Source organism: Haematobia irritans, chromosome 4, assembly GCF_050003625.1.
Source record: "Haematobia irritans isolate KBUSLIRL chromosome 4, ASM5000362v1, whole genome shotgun sequence".
Lineage (NCBI taxonomy): Eukaryota > Metazoa > Arthropoda > Insecta > Diptera > Muscidae > Haematobia > Haematobia irritans.
Genome location: NC_134400.1, coordinates 32,587,518 through 32,614,592, shown reverse-complemented (window position 1 = coordinate 32,614,592; position 27,075 = coordinate 32,587,518). Strand labels below are relative to the sequence as shown.

Here is a 27,075-nt window from a genome sequence, read left to right as displayed (position 1 = left end):
CTTTTTTCAAAGCAAAGAATATAACGAAGAACTAAGCGGCGTGTTCATTGTTTAGCCGCCAATTTTCACTAAAGAGAAAAGTAAAGGTGAGTACTAAGTTCGAGTTTTTTCACTAAAGTGAAAACTAAATCAGTAAAAAAAGGCATAAAATTATACATATTTGTTGCATATTTTATTATAACTTGATGGGGAATAGCCCAAAGCAAGTTTTCACAAAGTTTGTATTCCTTAAAAAGTATTATTAAAGAAAAGTAATCGTGAAAAAATGGCGATTTTAGCGGCTAAACTCGAACTTAATACTCACCTTATAGCAGTAAAAAAAGTCATAAAATTATACATATTTGTTGCAAATTTCATTATAACTTGATGGGGAATATCCCAAAGCAAATTTTCACAAAGTTTGTATTCCTTAAAATGGATTATTAAAGAAAAGTAATCGTGACGATCTTAGCGGCTAAACTCGAACTTAATATCCACCTTAAAGGTGGGTATTAAGTTCGAGTTTTTTCACTAAAGTGAAAACTAAATCAATAAAAAAAGGCATAAAATTATACATATTTGTTGTAGATTTTACTATAACTTGAAGGGGAATAGCCCAAAGCAAGTTTACACAAAGTTTGTATTCCTTAAAAAGTATTATTAAAGAAAAGTAATCGTGAAAAAATGGTGATTTTAGCGGCTAAACTTGAACTTAATACTCACCTTAAAGGTGGGTATTAAGTTCGAGTTTAGTTTAGTTTAGTTTATACGAGTTTAGTTAATACGCTTAAAATTGTGAAATCTATATTAGTGAAAAATTATCGACATTCCAAATGGAATAAGTGATATTTTCCAGACATGCTGCCTTGATGAAGTATAAACACACTGGCTGGCGATGGAACATCAGCAAAATATGGCAGAATTGCAACTTTTAACACAAACATCCCTTTATTAATTTAAAACATTATGTGCAATGTTATTTTAGACGTATAAATGTTATCAGAGAATGAAGCCGCCGAGTCGCGCCGCCGACCATTTTTTGCCAGTCGACGCCGCCGCCGAATATGTCGACTCATCTCGACTCAAATTTAGCCGCCAAGTAATCAAAAATATCGATTTAAATCAGAAAAGTTTTTATTAAATTGTCGTATTTTTTCCAAAATTTTGAACACAACCAATCATATTTAATCTGCTATAATAATTTAGCAAAAATTTGGCTCATAAAATTTGAACGAAAAGTAAATTTGTTTGTAAGATAGCCCTGCCAGCATTTCAATGTTCCATTTCATCCTCATCGCTACCACAGACTCGTAAGTGACACTGCAACAATCGCCAACTGTGATAGTATTTTGCCATCACTATTGTTACAAGAGCCATTTTATATTTTGTGAAACACCAAGCGCAACTGGCTTATTATAATTTATTTCAATGAAGACGAAAATAAAGTGCTGAAAACATAGTTATTACGCTTAAAATTGTGAAAAGTAAATTGGTGAACAATTTTTGACTTTCCAAATGGAATAAAGTGATAGTTTTTCAAATATTTTTCCAGACACGCTGCCTCCATTGGGAATAAAAGTACTGGCTGATAGACGCTACAACATTTAACTTACAACTTGTAACTCAACATCAATCTCTTATTAATGCATAAAAATGTGTTAAATGTGATGTGATAGTCGTATAAATGTTATATTTATGAGAATTTATAAATGTTTCATAAAATTAATAAACATCTAAATAGTCGTGTTTTACTTGACCACAATGATTCTTTTACAACTATCTTAAAATGCACTTTGTGTGATTGTTTGAAGGGGCTCTTAATGGCGTCCTTCTAAATGTATCCAGAAGGGCTCCTAATAATTGCACTCATGCGATACTTTTTTGTAGTAACTTGGCGTGGTACAACTTCTCAATAGTGACGGCGCTTTTCCGAGGAGTTTTGGATATCGTATACGACTGTTTTCGACGTAGTGGGGATTCTCAGAAGCGCCCCCAAATTCAAAAAATGTTGGCAGGGAGGTTGTACAACTAATCTCATTACCATTCGATTACCTTCAAATTGATTTTATAATGGATAATTGTCCGCCGCCGAGTGAACAAATTTATATCGGCTCAGCCGTCAAGCCGCCGCCGCCGGAGGCAAAAATTTAGTGCCCGCCGCCGCCGACAAAAATGGGTCGGCTTCATTCTCTGAATGTTATACATGGAAGAATATATAAATTTTTATTCAAATTAATAAAATTCTAAACAATCCTGTTTTACGCAGTCGCAGGGTTTATCCGACCGTATAAGGTCCCCTTACAATGTGTCCAATCGCTACGAATAATTGGTAAATTTGTTATCGATCCCATAAACATGCAGCAGTACCGATTATGCCTTCCCTGCTTTTATTCCCAATGGAGGCAGCGTGTCTGGAAAAATATTTGAAAAACTATCACTTTATTCCATTTGGAAAGTCACAAATTGTTCACCAATATACCTTTTAAATTTTTAAGCAAATTACTATGTTTTCATCACTTTATTATCGTTTTTATTTAAATAAATTATAAGAAGCTAGTTGTGCTTGGTGTTTCACAAAATATAAAATGGCTCTTGTAACAATAGTGATGGCAAAATACTTTCATGCGAATAGTGATGGCAAAATACTATCACAGTTGGCGATTGTTGCAGAGTCACTTACGAGTCTGTGGTAGCGATGAGGATGAAATGGAACTTTGAAATGCTGGCAGGGTTCAGACTTAACTTATAATGTGGCCAATATATGGGATATGTTCGACACGAGCACTGTCGTCCGCATAAAGTTATAGTCTGCACGGCGCATTACTATATTTCTTACAAAGTAATTGTGAATTCAACAACGGCTCTATTTCGCTGAAGCGATATTGCAATAAATCAGCGACATCTATATTTCACTTAGATTTCGATGTTTAAAAACACAACCCTGTGGTAAACAGATGAACAGTAACTGGGCAACAACTGTCAAAACAGCTGTCAAATAACTTGACATCCGGGCATCTTCCTTTCCTTTTTTTCGTATCTTACAAGATGGTAGGTTCTACCAAAAATTATTGTGTGTTGAAAATTCATTGCCATCCGCAGAAAGCAAACAAAATGTGAAAATTTAAATATAACAATGTGGAAATTATAGTGTGTACCCAAGGAAAACGTATATATTTCCCATATCAAAGTGCTCAGAGTTAATCAAAATGGACAACAAAAGAATTAAACTTTTGTGTGTGAAGCATAAACAAAATTCAACCTTAATATAAAATATGATGGCAGTGTATTTTTAACTCTTTAGTATTTGGGGAAAAAGTGCAAAATGTTTATAACTAAATAAAATGTATTCGTAATTATTTTAGGCGCGAGGTCCTAAGAAGCATTTGAAACGTTTAGCCGCCCCAAAGGCTTGGATGTTGGACAAATTGGGAGGTGTATTCGCTCCCCGTCCCTCCACTGGCCCTCACAAATTGCGTGAATCTTTGCCTTTGATGATTTTCTTGAGAAATCGTCTAAAGTATGCCTTGAACGGTGCCGAAGTAACCAAAATTGTTATGCAGCGTTTGATTAAGGTTGACGGTAAGGTACGCACCGATCCTACCTATCCAGCTGGTTTCATGGGTAAGTAAAAAGGAAAACAAAATGGAATAAACTTGAATGTAGAAAATGGGTATGCAATTAATTGTTTATTTTGCCTTCGTTTTGTATAGATGTCATCACCATTGAAAAGACCGGCGAACATTTCCGTTTGATCTATGACATCAAGGGTCGTTTCACCATTCATCGCATTTCAAATGAAGAAGCTGCCGTAAGTATATATCATCCCTATAGTGTGTTTAAGTAAACAAACAGGAAAGCTAGTTTGGAATTGTTTAAGATTACCTGTTAAAGTCATTTTTCATATATGACAGCAGAGGAATATTTTTTCTAGCCTGCAAATTATCATTCAGGAATAATGTTAACGTATTTATTAGCGCTTGACACCAGGAATATTGTGTGGATCACACCTTGTGAATCTTTAAGATATATAATAGCTTCGCAGAAAATCCCTCGGTTCACACAATGCCAAATACTTCGAAATGGTCTCACTTCTGAACTTGTTGTCCGGATTGAAAAAATAATATCAATTCCTTTAAGTAATGGCTCCTTTGAGTTCCGTTACGCTCATTGGGTTTACATTGAGGGTATAACTTTACGATAGCAATTTATTAAGCTTAAAAATAAAACTAACTGTGGAATTAAAAGATCGAAAGATCTACTACAGGAAGTAGTTTCTTTATGAATGAAATGAAATAGGACCATCCGGAACTACCCTACTTTATATCAGTAGGATGGCGTGTATGAGTACTGAATACGCTGTGTATTTTTTGTATATCTAACTTTTGCGTTCTCTGGTAGGCACATTATTTAATTTTTTCCTATATACAGTGAAACCTCTCAGAAGTGGACACTTGGAATCGCCCAACCTCTTTTAAACACATTTGGAATGTGATTTGGCCAAATCTTCTATAGAGATAAAATTTGGAGATCATTGTATTTAGATATAAATTTTTAAAAAAATTTCTGTAGAAATAAAATTTTGGAGAAATTTTTCTATAGAAATAATTTTTTTTAGAAAATTTTCTATGAAATAAAATTTTGAGAAAATTTTCTATAGAAATAAAATTTTCAGAAAATTTCTATAGAAATAAAATTTTCAGAAAATTTTCTATAGAAATAAAATTTGCAGAAAATTTCATATAGAAATAAAATTTTCAGAAAATTTTCTATAGAATTAAAATTTGCAGAGAATTTCCTATAGAAATAAAATTTTCAGAAAGTTTTCTATAGAATTAAAATTTGCAGAGAATTTCCTATAGAAATAAAATTTTCAGAAAATTTCTATAGAAATAAAATTTTCAGAAAATTTTCTATAGAAATAAAATTTGCAGAAAATTTCATATAGAAATAAAATTTTCAGAAAATTTTCTATAAAAATAAAATTTTCAGAAAATTTCTATAGAAATAAAACTTTCAGAAAATTTTCTATAGAAATAAAATTTGCAGAAAATTTTCTACAGAAATAAAATTTGCAGAAAATTTTCTCTAGAAAAAAAATTTGCAGAAAATTTTCTATAGAAAAAAAATTTCAGAAAATTTCCTGTAGAAATAAAATTTTCAGAAAATTTCTGTAGAAATAAAATTTTCAGAAAATTTTCTGTAGAATTAAAATTTACTATAGAAATAGAATTTTCTACAGAAATAAAATTTTCGGAAAATTTTCTATAGAAATAAAATTTTCAGAAAATTTTCTATAGAAATAAAATTTTTAGAAAATTTTCTACAGAAATAAAATTTTCAGAAAATTTCTATAGAAATAAAATTTTCAGAAAATTTCTATAGAAATAAAATTTTCGGGAAATTTTCTATAGAAATAAAATTTGCAGAAAATTTTCTACAAAAATAAAATTTGCAGAAAATTTTCTATAGAAATAAAATTTGCAGAAAATTTTCTATAGAAATAAAATTTGCAAAAAATTTTCTATAGAAATAAAATTTGCAGAAAATTTTCTATAGAAATAAAATTTTCAGAAAATTTCTATAGAAATAAAACTTTCAGAAAATTTTCTATAGAAATACAACTTTTAGAAAATTTTCTGTAGAATTAAAATTTTCTGTAGAAATAGAATTTTCTACAGAAATAAAATTTTCAGAAAATTTTATATAGAAATAACATTTTCAGAAAATTTCCTAAATAAAATAAAATAAAAATAAAATTTTCAGAAAATCTGCTATAGAAATAAAACTTTCAGAAAAATTTCTATGGAAATAAAATTTTCAGAGTTTTTTTAGAAATAAAATATGGAGAAAAATTTCTATAGAAATAAAATTTTAACCAAATTTTCTATACAAGTAAAATTTTTACCAAAGTAATTTAATTTTCGTGTTATCTCATACCAAGAAATTGTCGCTGATAGGAAGGATCGGACATTCATTCGATGGAAAAACTTTGTTTTTTCATACAAATCACAAAAATCTGATCAAAAGTACGATTTGGTACATTTGTTGTAAAATGTTCTTCAAAGTTTGGTAGATTATTTGTGGCACGTGTCACCGTGGTTTTCTTCCGAATACTAACTTTTTCAATTTTCTATATTTTTCTTAAATTTCGTTATAAAATTTGAATTATTTTAGCCTCAGGATTTTCACGAATTCAAAATCAGGTTCACATTTTTCTTGCGAAAATAAATTGTGGCTTTCCAACCCCATTTCTATGGAATTTATCATAGAATTTGGTTTCCTATCTAAAAGCCCAAAAGCAATTTTTGTAACGACGGTCATTGCCTTATCAATACAATGGTATTGCAATAACATTTACGTTCAATTACAAATTAGATAAATTTAAGATTTATTGTAGTAAAAAATGTGGCTTATCGAAGATCAAATTAATGTATATCGATTAATTATGATTCAAAACTAGGCCCATAGCAAATTTTGTGACGACGGTCATTGCTTTATCGAATTCCATAATATTGCAATAAAATTTTCTATAAAAATAAAATTTTCAGAAAATTTCTATAGAAATAAAACTTTCAGAAAATTTTCTATAGAAATAAAATTTGCAGAAAATTTTCTACAGAAATAAAATTTGCAGAAAATTTTCTCTAGAAAAAAAATTTGCAGAAAATTTTCTATAGAAAAAAAATTTCAGAAAATTTCCTGTAGAAATAAAATTTTCAGAAAATTTCTGTAGAAATAAAATTTTCAGAAAATTTTCTGTAGAATTAAAATTTACTATAGAAATAGAATTTTCTACAGAAATAAAATTTTCGGAAAATTTTCTATAGAAATAAAATTTTCAGAAAATTTTCTATAGAAATAAAATTTTTAGAAAATTTTCTACAGAAATAAAATTTTCAGAAAATTTCTATAGAAATAAAATTTTCAGAAAATTTCTATAGAAATAAAATTTTCGGGAAATTTTCTATAGAAATAAAATTTGCAGAAAATTTTCTACAAAAATAAAATTTGCAGAAAATTTTCTATAGAAATAAAATTTGCAGAAAATTTTCTATAGAAATAAAATTTGCAAAAAATTTTCTATAGAAATAAAATTTGCAGAAAATTTTCTATAGAAATAAAATTTTCAGAAAATTTCTATAGAAATAAAACTTTCAGAAAATTTTCTATAGAAATACAACTTTTAGAAAATTTTCTGTAGAATTAAAATTTTCTGTAGAAATAGAATTTTCTACAGAAATAAAATTTTCAGAAAATTTTATATAGAAATAACATTTTCAGAAAATTTCCTAAATAAAATAAAATAAAAATAAAATTTTCAGAAAATCTGCTATAGAAATAAAACTTTCAGAAAAATTTCTATGGAAATAAAATTTTCAGAGTTTTTTTAGAAATAAAATATGGAGAAAAATTTCTATAGAAATAAAATTTTAACCAAATTTTCTATACAAGTAAAATTTTTACCAAAGTAATTTAATTTTCGTGTTATCTCATACCAAGAAATTGTCGCTGATAGGAAGGATCGGACATTCATTCGATGGAAAAACTTTGTTTTTTCATACAAATCACAAAAATCTGATCAAAAGTACGATTTGGTACATTTGTTGTAAAATGTTCTTCAAAGTTTGGTAGATTATTTGTGGCACGTGTCACCGTGGTTTTCTTCCGAATACTAACTTTTTCAATTTTCTATATTTTTCTTAAATTTCGTTATAAAATTTGAATTATTTTAGCCTCAGGATTTTCACGAATTCAAAATCAGGTTCACATTTTTCTTGCGAAAATAAATTGTGGCTTTCCAACCCCATTTCTATGGAATTTATCATAGAATTTGGTTTCCTATCTAAAAGCCCAAAAGCAATTTTTGTAACGACGGTCATTGCCTTATCAATACAATGGTATTGCAATAACATTTACGTTCAATTACAAATTAGATAAATTTAAGATTTATTGTAGTAAAAAATGTGGCTTATCGAAGATCAAATTAATGTATATCGATTAATATGATTCAAAACTAGGCCCATAGCAAATTTTGTGACGACGGTCATTGCTTTATCGAATTCCATAATATTGCAATAACATTTACGTTCAATTACAAAAGAATTCTGTTGTGTAAAAATTATATTTAGAATAAAATTTTATTTTTATATAAAAGAAAATTTAATTTTTTTATTTTATTTTTTATTGCAGTACAAATTGTGCAAGGTCCGCAAGACTCAATTGGGAGCCAAGGGTGTTCCATTCGTTGTTACCCATGACGGCCGTACTATCCGTTATCCCGATCCTTTGATCAAGGCTAACGATACCGTTCAAGTTGATATTGCTTCTGGCAAAATCACCGACTACATCAAATTCGATTCCGGTAAGTTATTTTCGCATTTTTTGCCAAAATTATATGTGGCTTAATCGAAGACCATGTTTAATGATTTTCAAAAATACATTTTGTGGTTCAAAAGTAAGCCAATAGCAATTTTTGTAACACGGTCATGGCTTTATCTTTACAATGGTATTGTCATAACACTTCGTTCAATTACATTTTTTTTTTATTTATTTAAAAGCCGATTTAGCAAATTAAAATCGACTACTCTATTTTTTAGATATATCAACAATAAGATATTTTTATTCATATTTGTCCTTTTGATTTTAGGCAATTTATGCATGATCACTGGAGGTAGAAATTTGGGTCGTGTCGGTACCGTTGTAAACCGTGAAAGACATCCTGGTTCTTTCGATATTGTGCACATTAAGGACTCTCAAGGCCATGTATTCGCTACCCGCTTGACCAATGTCTTTATCATTGGTAAGGGCAACAAGCCCTACATCAGTTTGCCAAAGGGCAAGGGTGTCAAATTGAGCATTGCTGAAGAACGTGACAAGCGTTTGGCCTCCAAGAAGTAATGTGTAAGCTCGTTTTTACCATAACAGAAATTTAAGTTTACATTTTACAAATAAATGAAAAAACATACCTAAAAACTTAAAAATGATATCGCAATGGATTTACTACTAGTCACATATTAAAGGTATTTTTTAAAAAATAATCTTTGAAAGCGGTTGATATGACAAATAGATATAACATCCATTTACAGTGAAGAAGTGGACTCCCATCGTCACCGAAATTATGTTCATATTTGGGAAGTGCCCACTTATTAGAGGTTTATTTTAATGTGTTATGGTGAGTGTTCACGTTTGGGTGGTTTCACTGAATACGTACACAGAAAAAAATTTCACGAAAATTTTTCCAATTAAAATTTTAATTGAGTTTTAAAAAATATTTAATTAAACATTTAATTGAATCAACAATTTTTTTAATTGAAACAAAAATCAATTACGAAAATTAATAGAATCAATTAATTTTTTAATTAATTAATTTTATTTCTTAATTGATACTATCATTTCTGTGATTGAAGACATTTCAATTAAAAATTAATTGGATCAATTAATTTCGTGATTGAATCAGAATTTTTTTTTGTGTGTATGCCCAAATTTAGTACGGTTGGGTAGGGGTGTAATTATGAATCTATGTGTATGATAAATTACGACCACTGACGGCTCAATTTTAGTAGTTTGTGGTTGTTGAAGGAGCGCTGAACTCTAACCAAATGTGCGAAGCTAATCAATACCTGAGACCGGTTCGTATCGCCGTTGATAATTCTTGTCCAGTCGACTCGATCGACTTATATCGACTGAAATGTTACTGCCACTCAGTATACATACTCAAAACGCAAAATAAGCTAAAAATTTGTTCCTTGATATTTTTTGATCTAAATCTAAATTTCTTTAATGATGAGATACGAGTTACTCGAGAATTAATTCAATTGGTAAATTGTAGTTGTAGTATATTGGGGAGGGGAGATTGACAATATATGGCGTAGTTCGGGATAATACCCATCAGACTATACTAACCAAACCTCATACCATAGATTTCGTCTTAACCAATTTTAGCACACAAATCAGAGAGCCCAAATTTCAACCGGAGCGGGTTGTTAGATGTCCTAAACTAAGACCACGTACCAAATTTCAACCTGATCGGATGAAATTTGGGTTCCAATATGTTCCGCAAGCCAAATCTTGGGATCGGCTATATGGGGTATATATATAATTATGGGCCGATATGGACCAATTTTTGCACGGTTTTTACAGAGCAGAGACAAACACAACGGTTGCCACTCATGCCAAAAATAATCCACCAAATTTTTGAAGAATTCTTTAACAAAAATCTACCAAATTTAAAAACAAAAATCTTATATCTTTTCGAAAGGAATTTTTTTATGGTTTTATTTTAGCACTTTATTTCAATATTTGCAATATTATCTATTGTACTCCTACTAGCGACATTTTTTGGGTATATAAATATCCCTTGAATTGTGAGAGTGGAATTTTAAATGTATTAACGATTTTTCTGCCTCTACAAAAAAGGGAGAACTTATAATGGACGTTGATAGTATGACCGAAATTTAAACAATTAAAATTTTTAAGATATTGAATTTAAAAAAAAAATAAATTGTCAAAATTCTATTTCTATAGAAAATTTTGTCAAAATTCTATTTCTATAGAAAATTTTGTCAAAATTTTATTTCTATCGAAAATTTTGTTAAAATTTTGTAAACTTTTATTTCTATAGAAATTTTTTTTTTAAATTTTATTTCTATAGAACATTTCGTCAAAAATTTTATTTCTATAGAAAATTTTGTTTAAATTTAGTTCTATAGAAAATTTTGTCAAAATTTTATTTCTATGTTGTTGTTGTAACTGTTTTTAATGTAATTTCATCCATTTTGTTCTATGCTTTGGTATTTCAACTGGTATTAAGATCTAGGAACTCTGCGACAAGGGTGGGGTGCGTCTAGAGTGATCTGGGGCCAAATCACCGCATTCGTCATCGAGTTCTGTTTCGTATCGAGAAACATTTCGATCGCTGTAAAATTTTGGATCACCGCATTCGATCGTAATTTATTTTGTCTACTACTTTTTTTTACATTGCTGTAAACATATGGTAATAAGAAATTGGAAGCAAAAGATGATTTCAAAATAACTTTTTGTGTCCGTGTAAAAATTGGGGGATCTGATTTGATATGGTTAGATCTGAGCCAAGATATGGTCAGCTCTGAGCAGATCCGAAAAATGGTTATATCTGGTCAGATCTAAATACTATGAAATTGGATCTGATCAGATCTCAAAAATGAGACACATCTAATCAGATCTAATTTGATATAATTGTATATTATTTGATACAATTGTATCTTTCGAGATCTTTCAACACATAAAAGCCCATAATTTGTATATAAAATGAGGTCAATTGTTTTATTTAATAATACAGACAAAAAGTATGTGCATAATAAATATGTTTAATTTAAATTGATCCATCAAAGCTATTTAAGAGTATTGACAGTTGAGTTAGAGTGTTGTCCAAGGGTTTTTTCGTTTGTTTCTTCTGCTTTGGACTTAGACACGCGACTAAAGTATTATAGCGTTAAGACAATCTGCAATGAAATTAAGTAAAAAAACAATTATTAAACAAATATAGGAATAAACAAATATGGGAATATATTAAACTATGTAAGAAAGTATTAGTATTGTTTTGGATCATTCTTCTTTAAGTTGCAATAAAAATTGCCATATGTTGCTTTTAATACTTTTAAAGTGTATTCGGGATTAGGTTAGGTATAGCGATAGGCTGTTATTTTAGGCTCATACATACTATTCAGACCATCATGACATCACAGTGATCAACATCTTACCTATCACTGACTGCTGCTCGATTCAATAATTAGCTCAATAACATGGGACCTCCTTGTTATAATCGAGTCCTATCGGCATTTCACGTTGCGCTGAAACAACTTAGAGAATCTTTGAAGCAGAAATGTCACCAACATTACTACGAGGAGATAATCCAACGCCGAAATAATTTTTGGTGTTGGTCGGAACTGGGATTGAACCCGTGACCTTTTGAATGCAAGGCGGGCATGTTAGGTTAGGTTAGGTTAAAGTGGCAGCCCGATAAAATTTCAGGCTCACTTAGACTATTCAGTCCATTGTGATACCACATTTAACTAAAAGTACCTATTACATATGGGCACTTCTAGTCTTAACCACTGAACCTTCTCTATTATTAACTTTTGTGGAACCAACCAGATTGCTCCAAAAACATTAACAAACTGCTTAAGTTAACGTTTTCCAGGTCAGCCAGTAATCTAAAGCTATATGCTCCTAAAATTCGCTTACGCCTTAGGGTAGGTACTATGTTCGGTTTTCGAGTTGAAAACCACTTTATTTTCGCGATTACTTTTCCTTAAATAATCCAAATTATAAATGAAAACAAACTTATTCCTGTAAAGTCTTGCCGAAAACTAGTGGAACAAGAAACTACGCATCAATTGAGTTAATTTGTCTGCTTTATATTGAAATGTTTTAATAAAGTAACCACGAAAATTTCAACGCGAAAAGCGAACATAGTACTTACCTTTACACAAAAAGCAGGACACTCACACAAGAGGTGTTTAATTGATTCCTTTTACTCCACGTCATGACAGCTTATACAATAGTCATTATACTTCGCACCTATAGTTTTTGCAAATTCGCCTATCAGGCAGCGACCCGTTATAGCAGATATTAGGAGTGCTATCTGACGCCTTGAGAACACTAGCATATCTAGTGTGCGGTTTAAGTTTAAATGGGGCCATATTTGCTTGGTGTCGTTACAACCCTTGCAATTTTCCCATCGAATATTGGCCATCATAACAGCCTTCTCACGCAGTAAGAGCTTGCAGGTGGCCAGAGGCATACCAACAGATTCTAGTTCCCCTGGAATATGTAAGGTAGTTCCTAGCCTTGCTAACACATCTGCTTCACAGTTCCCCGGTATGTTCCTATGACCAGGCACCCATATTAGGTGAATATTGTACTGCTCAGCCATCTCGTTGAGAGATTTGCGGCAGTCTATGGCCGTTTTTGAGTTAAGGAACACAGAGTCCAAGGATTTTATTGCAGGTTGACTGTCTGAGTATATATTAATGCCAATATTTGTTGGAACATTACTTCTCAGCCAATTCACCACCTCTCTTATTGCCAATATTTCAGCCTGAAAAACACTACAGTGATTAGGTAATCTTTTCGCTATTCGAATTTCCAGATCTTTAGAATATACTCCGAACCCCACTTGTCCATTCAATTTGGAGCCATCAGTATAGAAATCTATATATCTTTTATTCCCCGGGGTCTGTGTACACCACGCCTCACTGTTGGGAATTAGAGTTTCAAACTTTTTGTCGAAAAGTGGTTTTGCCAGGGTGTAATCCACTACGTTAGGCACATCTGGCATTACTTTGAGGACCGAACGATGACCGTATATTTTTTCCGACCACAGCGATAGCTCGCGCAACCGCACAGCCGTTGTTGCAGCTGACTGTTTGGCCAAAATGTCTAAAGGCAATAGATGTAGCATGACATTAAGGGAGTCTGTTCATGTCTTACTAAATGCGCCTGAGATACATAAGCTCGCCATACGCTGAACTTTATCTAAACAAGTCGGTTTCTGAAGTGCCGGCCACCAGACTACAACACCATATAGCATTATAGGTCTAACCACTGCCGTGTATAGCCAATGCACAATTTTTGGTCTTAGTCCCCACTTTTTCCCTATTGCCTTTTTGCACGAGTACAAAGCTACCGTGGCTTTTCTCGCCCTCTCTTCAATATTAAGCCTAAAATTCAGCTTCCTGTCCAAAATAACGTCAAGGTATTTTGCACACTCACCAAAGGGAATTTCAGTACCCCCTAAGGAAATGGGCCTAACCGTGGGAGTTTTGCGATCTTTGCAGTACATGACTATTTCTGTCTTTGCTGGATTTACACCAAGACCATTATCTTTCGCCCATTTCTCAGTCATCCGGAGAGCTCTCTGTATAATATCTCTGATTGTGGATGGGAATTTTCCCCTGACTGCTAGCGCCACATCATCTGCGTATGCCACCACTTTTATCCTTTCTTTTTCTAGAGAAACCAGAAGGTTGTTTATAGCAACATTCCAAAGAAGAGGTGATAGAACTCCTCCTTGGGGAGTGCCTCTGTTCACATACCTTTGTATGTTTGCTTGCCCTAGTGTGGCTGAAATACGTCTCTTCATTAGAAGTTCGTCTAACAGCCTAAGAATACCTGGATCAACATTCAGAGTTGTCAGTCCATTTAATATCGAACTCGGATAGATATTATTGAACGCCCCTTCGATGTCTAGAAACGCCACGATTGTGTATTCTTTGACAGATAGTGAGCTTTCAATAAAGCAGACCAGTTCATGCAATGCGCTCTCAGTAGACCTGCCCTTCGAGTATGCATGCTGTCGTTTCGAGAGCAAACCTGAATCCACGGTAGTTCTAAGATACATGTCTATCATCCTCTCCAGGGTCTTAAGTAGGAATGAGGATAAGCTGATTGGTCGGAAATCCTTCGCACTCGAGTGAGAGGCTTTTCCTGCTTTAGGTATGAAGACGACTTTTGTTTCCCTCCACTTTTCTGGAATATATGCTAAGTTTACACATTGTTTATATATCACCGTCAACCAGGGGATAATTCTTCCAGCCACTGCCTGTAACTCCGCCGGAGTAATTCCATCAGGTCCGGGGGATTTGAATGGTCCAAAGCTATTTAAAGCCCATTTTATTCTAGATTCTGACACAATTTCCTCGATAGGAAATGATCGCTGAGCCTCTGTTACACCGCCGGAACATGGTTCAACCGTCTGATTTCCAGGGAAGTGTGTGTCCAAAAGTACCTCCAACGTCTCCTCACTGGACGTTGTCCAATTTCCCTCCGATGTTTTAATGAAACCTGGAGCGGTGTTAGTGGATGCTAGTACCTTCCGTAGTCTGGAAGCCTCTGACGTATTCTCAATACTGCTACAGTAATCATCCCAAGAGTTTTGTTGAGACCTTCTCAGTTCTCGTTTATATTCTCTCAGATTCATCTTGTAAGTGTCCCAATCCTCCGGAGCTCTTGTGGACTTTGCTTTGTTAAAGAGCTTCCTGCAGGATTTCCTCATATTACTTAACTCCGTAGTCCACCATGGCGGCCGATTTTTTCCCCTTGGCTTTCCTCTAGGGCATGCAGCTTTCAGTGAAATGTTGAAGGCCTTAGTAATCCGCTCCACTGCGTGTTCGATATCTTGCACAGTGCCCATATTTGTCTCCGGCACTTCCGGTATCATCAAATTGAACGATTCCCTATACCTATTCCAATCAGCTTTCCTAACATTTGGCGGAAATATGGTCTTTGAAGTACGAACAGCCAATCTGAAACTGATGTAGCGATGATCTGAGAAGCTATGTTCCCTCAAAACTTGCCACTCAGATATCTTATCATTCAGTTCCGGAGAGGTCAACGTTACGTCCAAAACCTCTTGTCTGTTCCTGGTGACGAAGGTTGGTGCATCTCCCTTATTGCAAACTACCAGGTTAGTACGCAAAATAAACTCTATTAGCGACTCTCCCCTTGCATTAGTATCACTACTTCCCCAAATACTATGATGTGCATTTGCATCGCATCCCATAATGAGTTTTGTCTTTGTTTTTAGTGACTCCTCAACTAAGGTCTTAACGGCACAGGGTGGCATATCCCTATCATGTCCCATGTAGACCGAAGATACCCAATATTTGCATGTGGATATCTCTAGACTGGCTACGACAGTGTCTGCATTGCTCAATGAAGGAAGCAGAAACAAGTTTAGTTCGTTTTTAGCAATTATACATGCTCGATTTATATCGTTACCGGTATTATGCAAAAGTTTGAAACCCGGAGTGCTTAATTCACAGATCTTGTTCTTATATATGTATGGTTCTTGAATAAGAACTATATCTATGTCTCCTTTCATCAGGAGAACTTTTAAGGCAGCACAAGCGGCCTTACAATGGTGAAGATTTATCTGGAGGAACCGTAGAACCATCCAAATTTTCAACCACCGTCACATCAGCCGCTTCAATTGAGTCATCAAGGGCTTGCTCTTCACAGATCTCGGTGACTCTCGCAACAATCCGCGGTTCAGCTTTGGTGAGGCTTGAGCCTGTAGAAACTTCCCGCATATGATTTTCGCCATAGTCTGTAGGTTTTATGTCTCCTTCGGCTTCGCTAGGAGATTTTTTCACTGCTGACTCTACCGGAGGCTTGTCCGTTTCGGTATCCTTTGGCTGATCGCTTTTGTATACCTTCATATGGATATCATGAAAGCCATAACTTACGCGTCCTTGGGTCTGGGCTAGATGTGGCAGCGACTCTATGTTTAATATAAACACCGCACGTCGTCTTGGTCCATCCACCTCATCCAAACGACCAACCCTCCAATCGGCGGTTGGAAGATCTGGGTTACATTCTTTTAGTCTCTCCAGTATTGACTCAGGATCAGGAGGGTTTGCCGGTATCCATGCATGTGCTCTAGGTTTAGCCGGTATGTCTTTTTTATCGACTAACTCCAAAGCGGCTCCTTCCCAAACTTCACCAATTAGCATCAATGCAGCTTTAAAGCAATCCATAGACCTCTGGTCTGCAAAAGCTATTAACTTATATCGTCCTTGATACCATCCAGCTTCTTGCCGTCGAGGACTTGGTCCGGGAAACTTTTTTCGCACCTCTGAGTAGACACCAGACATCGCGTTCTCAATTTCCCCCCATTTTTGCCTTGGAATCATACCGTCCAATGCTCCTTTATTAATAATAGCCATCACAAGGCTGTCTTTTGCAACTGAGGCAACCGATCTTTGATCCCGTTTGGAGGATGGTAGCTCATCCGGTGATCGTTCCCTTTTTCCAGCTTCAAGAATTCCTTGAGCCCATTTTAAGGAATCGATTTGCTTAGCCGACAACGTGCTTTGGTCGACTGATCCTAATTTCTTTAGGATAAACAAAGCATTTCTTCGTTCCTTGAATCTCTTTCGAGAGGGATTGCCTCCTTTTGATGTCGTCACCTTAGAAAAGGTTCGACTTGCCAAAGTGTCACCGCCAGTCGACCCGTCTACAGGTCGATTAATTGGGCCTGACTCTTGGTCGCTGCCCAAATTTATAACTTCAGTCGTTACCCGTCCACTGGGCCCTGAAGTTAGCAACCCAGTGGATGACTTTGAATTTCGCTGCATGGTGGTTTATTATTTCCACCACACGTGAAATTCGTAATAAGTACTTATTACGATGAAATACTCCGCTATTAGAAAACACGTCCGTTCAGTTCGACGGTTGAATAATAATCTCCCGGGCGGGCATGTTAACCAGTAGACCAATGAGGTTTCCTTTTTTCCAAATCTAGAAAATAGTAAAACAATATGAAAATGACTACTAAGGAAATAACAAATACAATCTACTTACCTACATAATCTTCGCAATAAAGGGAACGATATACACTTTATCAAAGGAACACATTTAAAACAATTATATTAAATTTCTTAATTTTCTCAGCTAGTCTTGCGTTAAATTTTTTTAGAAGTGATGCCCCTGACGGCGTTGACATTTGACATAATGACATTGAGGTTTAGACGTGTATTTCAAAAATCTTTTTAACTTGTTCATGAATTTTATACCCTGCTCCACACTGTGGAACAGGGTATTATAAGTTAGTGCATATGTTTGCAACACCCAGAAGGAGACGAGATAGACACATGGTGTCTTTGGCAAAAATGCTCAGGGTGGGCTCTTGAGTCGATCCGTGAACACATTTTTGTAATCAAAGTCTAGGTCGCAGTTTTAGTCCAATCGACTTCAAATTTGGCACAAGTATGTGTTTTGGCTCAGAATAGATCCCTATTGATTTTGAAATCGGTGATGAAGAAATCGGTTCAGATTTAGATATAGCTCCCATATATATATTTCGCCCGATATGGACTTATATGGCCCCAGAAGCCAGAGTTTTAACCTAATTTGCTTAAAATTTTGCACAGGGAGTAGAATTGGCATTGTAGCTATGCGTGCCAAATTTGGTTGAAATCGGTTCATATTTAGATATAGCTCCCATATATAGCTTTCGGCCGATTTACACTCATTTGACCATAGAGGCCAATTTTTTTGCTCCGATTTAGTTGAAATTTTGCACAGGGAGTAGAATTAGCATTGTAGCTATGCGTGCCAAATTTGGTTGAAATCGGTTCAGATTTAGCACAAGAAGAACAATTAGTACTGTAGTCAAGTGTGCCAAATTTTATTGAAATCGGTTCAGATTGAGATATAGCTCCCATATATATCTTTCGCCCGACATGGACTAATACGGTCCCAGAAGCCAGAGTTTTACCCCAATTTGGTTGAAATTTTGCACAGGGAGTAGAATTAGCATTGTAGCTATGCGTGCCAAATTTTTGTAATCAAAGTCTAGGTCGCAGTTTTAGTCCAATCGACTTCAAATTTGGCACAAGTATGTGTTTTGGCTCAGAATAGATCCCTATTGATTTTGAAATCGGTGATGAAGAAATCGGTTCAGATTTAGATATAGCTCCCATATATATATTTCGCCCGATATGGACTTATATGGCCCCAGAAGCCAGAGTTTTAACCTAATTTGCTTAAAATTTTGCACAGGGAGTAGAATTGGCATTGTAGCTATGCGTGCCAAATTTGGTTGAAATCGGTTCATATTTAGATATAGCTCCCATATATAGCTTTCGGCCGATTTACACTCATTTGACCATAGAGGCCAATTTTTTTGCTCCGATTTAGTTGAAATTTTGCACAGGGAGTAGAATTAGCATTGTAGCTATGCGTGCCAAATTTGGTTGAAATCGGTTCAGATTTAGCACAAGAAGAACTATTAGTACTGTAGTCAAGTGTGCCAAATTTTATTGAAATCGGTTCAGATTGAGATATAGCTCCCATATATATCTTTCGCCCGACATGGACTAATACGGTCCCAGAAGCCAGAGTTTTACCCCAATTTGGTTGAAATTTTGCACAGGGAGTAGAATTAGCATTGTAGCTATGCGTGCCAAATTTGGTTGAAATCGGTTCATATTTAGATATAGCTCCCATATATAGCTTTCGGCCGATTTACACTCATTTGACCATAGAGGCCAATTTTTTTGCTCCGATTTAGTTGAAATTTTGCACAGGGAGTAGAATTAGCATTGTAGCTATGCGTGCCAAATTTGGTTGAAATCGGTTCAGATTTAGCACAAGAAGAACAATTAGTACTGTAGTCAAGTGTGCCAAATTTTATTGAAATCGATTCAGATTTAGATATAGCTCCCATATATATCTTTCGCCCGATTTACACTCATATGACCACAGAGGCCAATTTTTAACTCCGATTTAGTTGAAATTTTGTACAGGGAGTAGAATAAGCATTGTTGCTATGCGTGCCAAATTTGGTTGAAATCGGTTCAGATTTAGATATAGCTCCCATATATATGTTTTTCTGATTTCGACAAAAATGGTCAAAATACCAACATTTTCCTTGTAAAATCGCCACTGCTTAGTCGAAAAGTTGTAAAAATGACTCTAATTTTCCTAAACTTCTAATACATGTATATCGAGCGATAAATCATAAATAAACTTTTTCGAAGTTTCCTTAAAATTGCTTCAGATTTAAACGTTTCCATATTTTGTCACTAAAATTGTGTTCCACCCTAGTGCATTATAGCCCATTCACATTAGGCTTGAAATCCACTTTTTTAGTACCGAAATCTAGTTAGAAATCTTAGGTGTTCACATTAGGAAAAAGTGGATTTCGTAGTTTTAACAGCTGATTATGTCAAATAAAAAAACAATCGTATTTTTTTTTAATTTAAATTAAAATGGACAGACAAAAGTATTTATCATGGAAGCTATCTATTATAAATAGCAAGCATGAGAAAAATAAAGACATAATAAAGGCAATTATAAACAGGCGGAAGAGAGGCAAGTTGGCTGCTTGGGTGGCTCAGTTCCATACAAGTTTATTCATGTTGACCCTAAGTGGCACCAAAAAATTGTGGATCCATGTAAGTTAAGTGTTATGTTTCAACTGTTCTATAATAATAAACATAACAGTTTTTAGTCAAGAACAAGCACTTTCTGGGAGATCGACGTTCCCAATATGACAGAAACGGTGTTTAAAGAAACCTTCAGGATGTCGCGTGAATCTTTTCTTCTATTGTGTAAATTTCTCAGAGGAATGGCTAGAACAGACAGTAGCTTCCGAAAATGCATACCACTCGAAAAAAGAGTGGCAATAGCGTTGTATGCACTTAAATCCTCTGCTGAATATCTGGCTATATCCCAGTTATTCGGAGTGGGAAAATCCACTGTTTGCTCTATCTTAATGGATTCTTGCGATGGAGTTTGGAAGGAAATGGCTCCAACATATTTAAGTTCAGATTTTGCAACGACAGAAAATATTCAAAAATGCATACATGGTTTTGAGCAGTACGGACTTCCACAATGTTTTGGAGCGATAGGTTGGTTCATTAATTAAATATTACTCTAGTTATATTTCTGAAGTCAATGTCTTTATTTCTTATAGATGGATGCCATATTGAGGTACATCCTCCTAAGAGTGAAGCTGTAGATTACTTCAACTACAAAGGATGGTACTCAACAGTTTTATTAGCTTTAGTTGATCACAGGTATGAAAGTAAAAGTACGCCTTAGTAAAACGTTAGGTGAAACATGTTCTATAATTATAGATACCGCTTCACATATATTAACGTCGGAGCTCCTGGACGTTGTAATGACTCTTCCCTATTTGAAAAGAGCAATTTGTTCCGTATTCTTCAGGATGGGCGATTAAAACAAAATTCTTCACTGATAAACGGCAAACTTATACCAGCTTTTATAATTGGAGATTCGGCCTTTAAACTTTCTGAGTTTTTAATGAAACCATACCCATTTTCAACTGAAGCATCACCTTCAGAGAAGTGGTTCAACTACTGTCTTTCTAAGTGTCGTAGGGTTGTTGAAAACGCCTTTGGTCATCTTAAAGCCCGTTTTAGGCGTATTGGTAAAGGCGTAGACAACAATATAGCAAATGTTAAAAAAGTTGTAAAGGCAGCATGCGTTTTACACAATTTTTTAATTGATAGGAATGATAAAATCTACGAAATTTGGTTAGAAAAACAAGATGAAATTGAAAAAGCGAATAAAAAACAACAACCCAGTATTACATGTTACGATTTTGATATCGAGGGAAGAGAAATGAGAAATTTGTTGGCAGATTGTCTTATTAAAAAGCAACACTAATACTTTATCTAGTAATGTCCTTAAAAATAAGCATTTTGTAATAACAAAAGCAATATCTTGAAATAATCAATAAATTTCGAAAATTTTAACCGTTTGTAATTTATTACTTAGCTTTGAGGCAAGTCAACAACTAAGGTCTCAAATAGATATTTTTAATGTGCTTAAAATATTAATAATTTGCTCACTTTCGTAACATCGTGTCCCAACAACTAATTATAAAAGAAAAACATAAAAAGTTAAAAAAGCAAAATTGTATTTTTAAACATAATGAAAAAAAAAACAATTATTTAAAATGGACATGTGAAAGTAAGAACAAGGATGTTTTGTATATGTTATGGACCCATATTTCTTAAAATTTCGTTCCGTTCTCGTTCAATTTCATTTTTTTCTCTTTCCAATTGTAATTGCTCCTTTTGAATCTTTAATAACTCCACGTCCATTTTTTTCCTTTCCTTGCACTCTTGTTTTAAAAGGGTTTCTGTAGTTTTCATCACCTCAAATATATCTTTGTAGGGAATTCTCTTCTTTTTCACAGGACATTCTTTTGTTTCTGACGATTCCGACGAGGACGATAATGTGCGGACGCGTTTGCTAGAGTTAGGTATTGGAGATCCAATTGTCAGGGTGGACTCAACCAACGGCTCATACCCTTCTAAAATGTCCATATCACTTTCTTCAAACAATTCTTGAAACGATGAGTCCTGAGAATCTAGAAAATAATGTCAACTCAATTAAAAATATGTACTCAAAAAAGAGAATGAGGAGATCGGTATAAATATAAATTGCATTATGATATTTACCAATATTATCTTCCATAAATTTCTACGCATTATTGCTAGGTTGGGTTCCAATAATGGCGTGAACGTCAGCATAAAGTTTCCAATTGGATGGCGCACCTCCAGATGGTCCAACTGTTTTCTTCTCCAAGCTGAAAGGAGCAAAAGCTTTAGTTACCCGATAAAACTACAACAACAATTTTTTATCATGTCAAATAATGTAAAACTTACCGGTATTTATTACTCCAGTTATGGATTTTTATTTTCAGCTCTTCTTTAGAATGATGGCCAAATTGATTCATTTGTTGTGCCATTTCCTCAAATATGTGGGAATTCTTCCTGGCCCCTCGAAGCTTCTCACTGTTTTCTCTCCACACATGAAGGAGGCATGCTTCCGCATCACCAGCCCAATAAGTTTTTTTTGTATTGTCTCCTAAAGCAAATATGATATAATAAAAATTAACCAGAACATTTTATGTGTACTCACCTTTCCATATTTATTTTTTCAAATATGTCAAACGTTAAAAGTTGTAAAAAAAAGTACTTAGAGTTCTAAATCATATTAGACCCATGGTTGTATCCGACCGTATATGGATTTCAATCGAGATTTTATGGAAATCCAGTACAAACCAACTGACATTTTCCCATTGAAAATCCACTCGAAAGCATGTAGTTTTCGGTCAAAATCCACTTTTAGTAGATTTCGAGACTAATGTGAATGGGCTATTAGCCGACTTAAATTTTGAGTCTATAGATTTTGTAGAAGTCTATCAAATTCTGTTCAGATCGAGTGATATTTAAATGTATGTATTTGGGACAAACCTTTATATATAGCCCCCAACATATTTGACGGATGTGATATGGTATCGAAAATTTAGATCTACAAAGTGGTGCAGGGTATAATATAGTCGGCCCCGCCCGACTTTAGACTTTCCTTACTTGTTTTTTATTATATTTTGGACCGTATTTAACCCCATATATAGTCAGATATGATGTTATATCTACCATATCTTATTAGATATACTGCTATATATGGTCATATCCAAGCATATATTATTAGATATGCCAGATATAATTAGATATTATACTATATGTGATGAGATCTGCAATTATATCTAACCAGATCTAGCACCATATATAGCATATCTGTGCATATCTAATTATGTCTGAACCAATATCTGAACAGATCCAATTAGATCCAATTTGATATTATTAGATAGGATTGGATCCTCCAATTTTTACACGGGTGGTCAAAATATGTATATGTGTAAAAATTATTATGAATCCATCTGTTTTTGTTTTCCTCGTCTTCGGATTCAGAGGATGAGTACAAAGTGGCATTAATAAGGAAAAATATTCGAGACAAAATCAGTCGTTTAGCATTGCCTGTAAGTGATTCTATTTTGAAGTGAGTACTTTTAACTAATTGTGTTTGAACATCCATAGATTTAAAAGACGCTTTCGTCTGTCAAAAGAAGATTTTAAATATGTTCTTGAAAAAATGAGTTTTGAAGCTGCTACTGAGCATTCCTTTCTTTGTTCCGTTTCCATAAATGCAAGTAATATTATATTTTCTTAAATGTATTTTGCCAAAATATAAAAATAATACTTCCATTTTCACCAACTATTTGTTTCTTTTTGTTCACATTTTTTCTGCTCAAAAATCACTACATACTTTGTTTTCGATACCTATCGTGTTCAACTTCGAGTAGACACAATTCGATAACGACTGCGGTGATTTGGCCCCTGCTGGTGAGTCGGGTAAGTTTAGTTGGGCAAGCGAAAAGGTGACGAGTGTCATATGGCCTTTGGATACAGATGAGACACACGTCAGCTACGCTGCTATCAATCACTGATAGATAGGAATTGAGGCGGCTGCACTTGCCTGATCTTAATTGGGCTAAAACCCACTTAATTAAAAATTGTTGTCAAAAGTTTATTTCTTTAGAAAATTTTGTCAAAGTTTTATTTCTATAGAAAATTTTGTCAAAATTTTATTTCTATAGAAATTTTTGTCAAAATTTTATTTCTATAGAAAATTTGGTCAAAATTTTATTTCTATAGAAAAATTTGTGAAAATTTTATTTCTATAGAAAAATTTGTCCAAATTTTATGTCTATAGAAAATTTTGTCAAAATTTTATTTCTATAAAAAATTTTGTCTAAATTTTATTTCTTTTTGTTTTGTTATTGTTGGTTTTGTTCTTTAAGCATTGTTGTTGTTTTTACTTCAGCTTAAAACCTTGCATTGACTAAACTACAAGTGTAGCTTAACCAACAGAGGAAAAGAATGTTTGTCAAATTTATTTGGGCAAAGCCTATAGACTGCAAATGGTTGGATGAACGAGGTAGCCATATGGTGTCTTTGGCAATAATGCTCAGGGTGGTTCCCTGAGTCGATATAACCATGTCCGTCTGTCCGTCCGTCCGTCCGTCTGTCTGTGAACACATTTTTGTGATCAAAGTCTAGGTCGCAATATACAGTATGTCAAGAAAGTGTTTTGACAATAGGATAAAAATTATGTTTTATTCCAAAATTAAATATAATTTAATTTTAAAAAATATTTTATTATGTATTTTGCAAAGTATACATATTTTATTTTTCTCAAAACGAATTAACAACTCGATTTTTACTTCAATTATTTCTGGAATTTTAAATATTTGGCAATGTCAAAAGACTTTCTTGACATACTGTAAGTCCAATCGCCTTCAAATTTGGCACGTGTTCCTTGTTTGGGTCAGAATAGAACCCTATTGATTTTGGAAGAAATCGGTTCAGATTTAGATATATCTCCCATATATATCTTTCGTCCGATATGCACTTATATGGCCCAGAAGCCAGAGTTTTGGCCCAATTTGGTTGAAATTTTGCACTAGGAGTACAATTAGTAGTATAGTCATGTGTGCTAAATTTGATTGAAATCGGTTCAGATTTAGATATAGCTTCCATATATATTTTTCGCCCGATATGGACTTATATGGCCCCAGAAGCCAGAGTTTTGGCCCAATTTGGTTGAAAATTTGCACTAGGAGTACAATTAGTAATATAGTCATGTATGCTCCCATATATATGTTTTTCTGATCCCATATATATGTTTTTCTGATTTCGACAAAAATGGTGAAAATACCAACATTTTCCTTGTTAAATCGCCACTGCTTAGTCGAAAAGTTGTAAAAATGACTCTAATTTTTTGACGGATGTGATATGGTATCGAAAATTTAGATCTACAAAGTGGTGCAGGGTATAATAAAGTTGGCCCCGCCCGACTTTAGCCTTCCTTACTTGTTTAGTATATACATATGTTTGCTTGGCAGAGTATCTGTCATCAAATCCACGTTCAATTCTATATAAATGTTGTCCACATTTGGGTGATGTCCAGTTATGGGAGTTTTCATGGCAATTGTCCAACTTTGAGAGTTGTCCGATTTTGAGAGTGCCCAGGTTTGAGAGATTTCACTGTATTTGATTTATGATTCGGCTAGGCCGAACTTAAATCCATATATACTTGTTAAATAAATGAAAAGCACATAGACGATTCTTATTTTATTTATCTTTATTAATTTTAGTTTTAACAATTCTTAACTTAAGAACATATTTACAAAAAAATTATGAAAATCATGAGATAGTCAGAAAGAAAGTGAAAGTAATAGAATATAACAAAATATAGAGGTCTAAGAATATTTAGAAAATTATTTAATGTAGAAGAATTATACATTTTTTTTATCGAACTCAAAAATTAATCGTTTGTAAATGCGATAACCAAAAACATTCTACGATATGTACTTATTTAGCCTAGTACGAAATTCACGAAAATTTTCGAAAAAAAAAACTTTTTTTCTAGTAGAGTATTAAATTAAATTCCAAAAAAATATATATATATTTTCCGAAAGAAAAACTGAACCATTTGCTGGAAGAAGGTTCCATTTCCTTGGAAAAATTCAACTGATTCAATTAATTATCAATTTGATTTAATTCGTATCAATCTGGTACGAATTTGGGCTAGTACCAAATGCATTAAAAGTTGTTAGGGAACAGAAGATAATTCATAATCCATTAATTGAAACTTTAGATGTGTATATTTATTTTTAGAAACTAAAAAAACTTTTAAATGATGCACAGAATAAGAGCAATATTTTCTGGAAAATTGAAAATTATAATATTTTGAGAAAAATTAAATCTCTTTTAATCGTTCGGACATGTTCGTTTGCATTAAAGCATAAAAAATTATCGCAAATGCTTAGAAGTAATAAAATAACATTTTTAATTATTTTATATTTTATGCATTGTTGTAAAAAATGTAACATTTTTTACATAGAAAAACATGAATTAATAAAACGAAAAAAATTAACTAAAAACTATGAAAAAATTTATAAAAAAAATGTTAAAAATTCAACAAATTTTTTTTTTGTTATTTAAATTTAGTCTGAAATCATGAGATGGTTAATGTTACAAAGATTTTTAGAATATGAAATCATTCAAACAAAATAATTCGAAATTACAATAAATAATTCGAACTAATAAAAAGTTAAAAAAATAATAATAATTTGCATTTAATGCTTATTATTGAAAAAAAGAATTTTAAGATATTTGAAAAACTTTGTAATTGTAGCACAGAAAACTGTAAAATTTTTAGCATTTGAAAATTTTTTTTATATTCTTCCTTTAACTTGATTTTAACTCAACTTTGCATAGTTATTCCATATTTTAATATTCAAATAGAAGAAAAGGGAAATAAAAATAATGAAGAAAATTAACTAAAAACTATGAAACTTTTTACTAATTTAGAGTCTGTCTAAACCCGAACTTCGTACCAGCATTAGTACAAAATCATAGAAATAAAATGACTTTTGGCCAGAGAATGAAGTCGACCCATTTTTGTCAGCGGCGACTGACAATAAATTTTGCCCTTCGGCGTCGGCTAAGCCGATATAAAGTTGTCGCTACGGCGGCACACAATTATCCATTATAAAATTAATTTGAAGTTTCCGAATTGTAATGAGATTAGTTGTGCAATCAATCTTACAATCAAATTTACATTTCATTAAAATTTGTGAGCTAAATTTTTGTAAAACTATCATAGCAAATTGATTGACAATTATCAATAAATTTTTCTGATATAAATCAATATTTTTGATTAATTGGC

General features: G+C 33.2%; 2 protein-coding genes, 2 long non-coding RNA genes and 4 other non-coding genes across 8 annotated transcripts; all 8 read left to right on the top strand.

Moving 5' to 3' along the window:
• The first annotated feature begins 1,250 nt into the window (after positions 1-1,250).
• LOC142234231 (uncharacterized) lies at positions 1,251-1,717 on the top strand. The gene is made up of 2 exons (XR_012721592.1): positions 1,251-1,463; positions 1,532-1,717. It is a non-coding gene; the product is annotated as an uncharacterized LOC142234231 (long non-coding RNA).
• A 1,240-nt stretch (positions 1,718-2,957) lies between these two features.
• Positions 2,958-8,960, top strand: RpS4 (ribosomal protein S4). Its single transcript, XM_075305322.1, has 5 exons — positions 2,958-3,027; positions 3,342-3,600; positions 3,690-3,787; positions 8,170-8,341; positions 8,627-8,960. The coding sequence occupies exons 1-5, from the start codon at positions 3,025-3,027 to the stop codon at positions 8,875-8,877; spliced, it is 783 nt and encodes a 260-aa protein (XP_075161437.1). The 5' UTR covers positions 2,958-3,024; the 3' UTR covers positions 8,878-8,960.
• LOC142237340 (small nucleolar RNA psi28S-3327) lies at positions 6,249-6,351 on the top strand. Its single transcript, XR_012722474.1, has one exon. It is a non-coding gene; the product is annotated as a small nucleolar RNA psi28S-3327 (small nucleolar RNA).
• Positions 7,808-7,910, top strand: LOC142237339 (small nucleolar RNA psi28S-3327). The gene has a single exon (XR_012722473.1). It is a non-coding gene; the product is annotated as a small nucleolar RNA psi28S-3327 (small nucleolar RNA).
• On the top strand, positions 7,941-8,079 carry LOC142237338 (small nucleolar RNA psi28S-3327). The gene has a single exon (XR_012722472.1). It is a non-coding gene; the product is annotated as a small nucleolar RNA psi28S-3327 (small nucleolar RNA).
• On the top strand, positions 8,374-8,517 carry LOC142237337 (small nucleolar RNA psi28S-3327). The gene has a single exon (XR_012722471.1). It is a non-coding gene; the product is annotated as a small nucleolar RNA psi28S-3327 (small nucleolar RNA).
• An 11,019-nt stretch (positions 8,961-19,979) lies between the features above and the next one.
• Positions 19,980-21,245, top strand: LOC142234515 (uncharacterized). Its single transcript, XM_075305675.1, has 3 exons — positions 19,980-20,375; positions 20,441-20,543; positions 20,604-21,245. Exons 1-3 carry the CDS (start codon positions 20,015-20,017, stop codon positions 21,154-21,156), a joined length of 1,017 nt encoding a protein of 338 aa, XP_075161790.1. The 5' UTR covers positions 19,980-20,014; the 3' UTR covers positions 21,157-21,245.
• Positions 21,246-23,183: 1,938 nt separating this feature from the next.
• LOC142232871 (uncharacterized) lies at positions 23,184-23,559 on the top strand. The gene is made up of 2 exons (XR_012721232.1): positions 23,184-23,320; positions 23,379-23,559. It is a non-coding gene; the product is annotated as an uncharacterized LOC142232871 (long non-coding RNA).
• Positions 23,560-27,075: the final 3,516 nt, after the last annotated feature.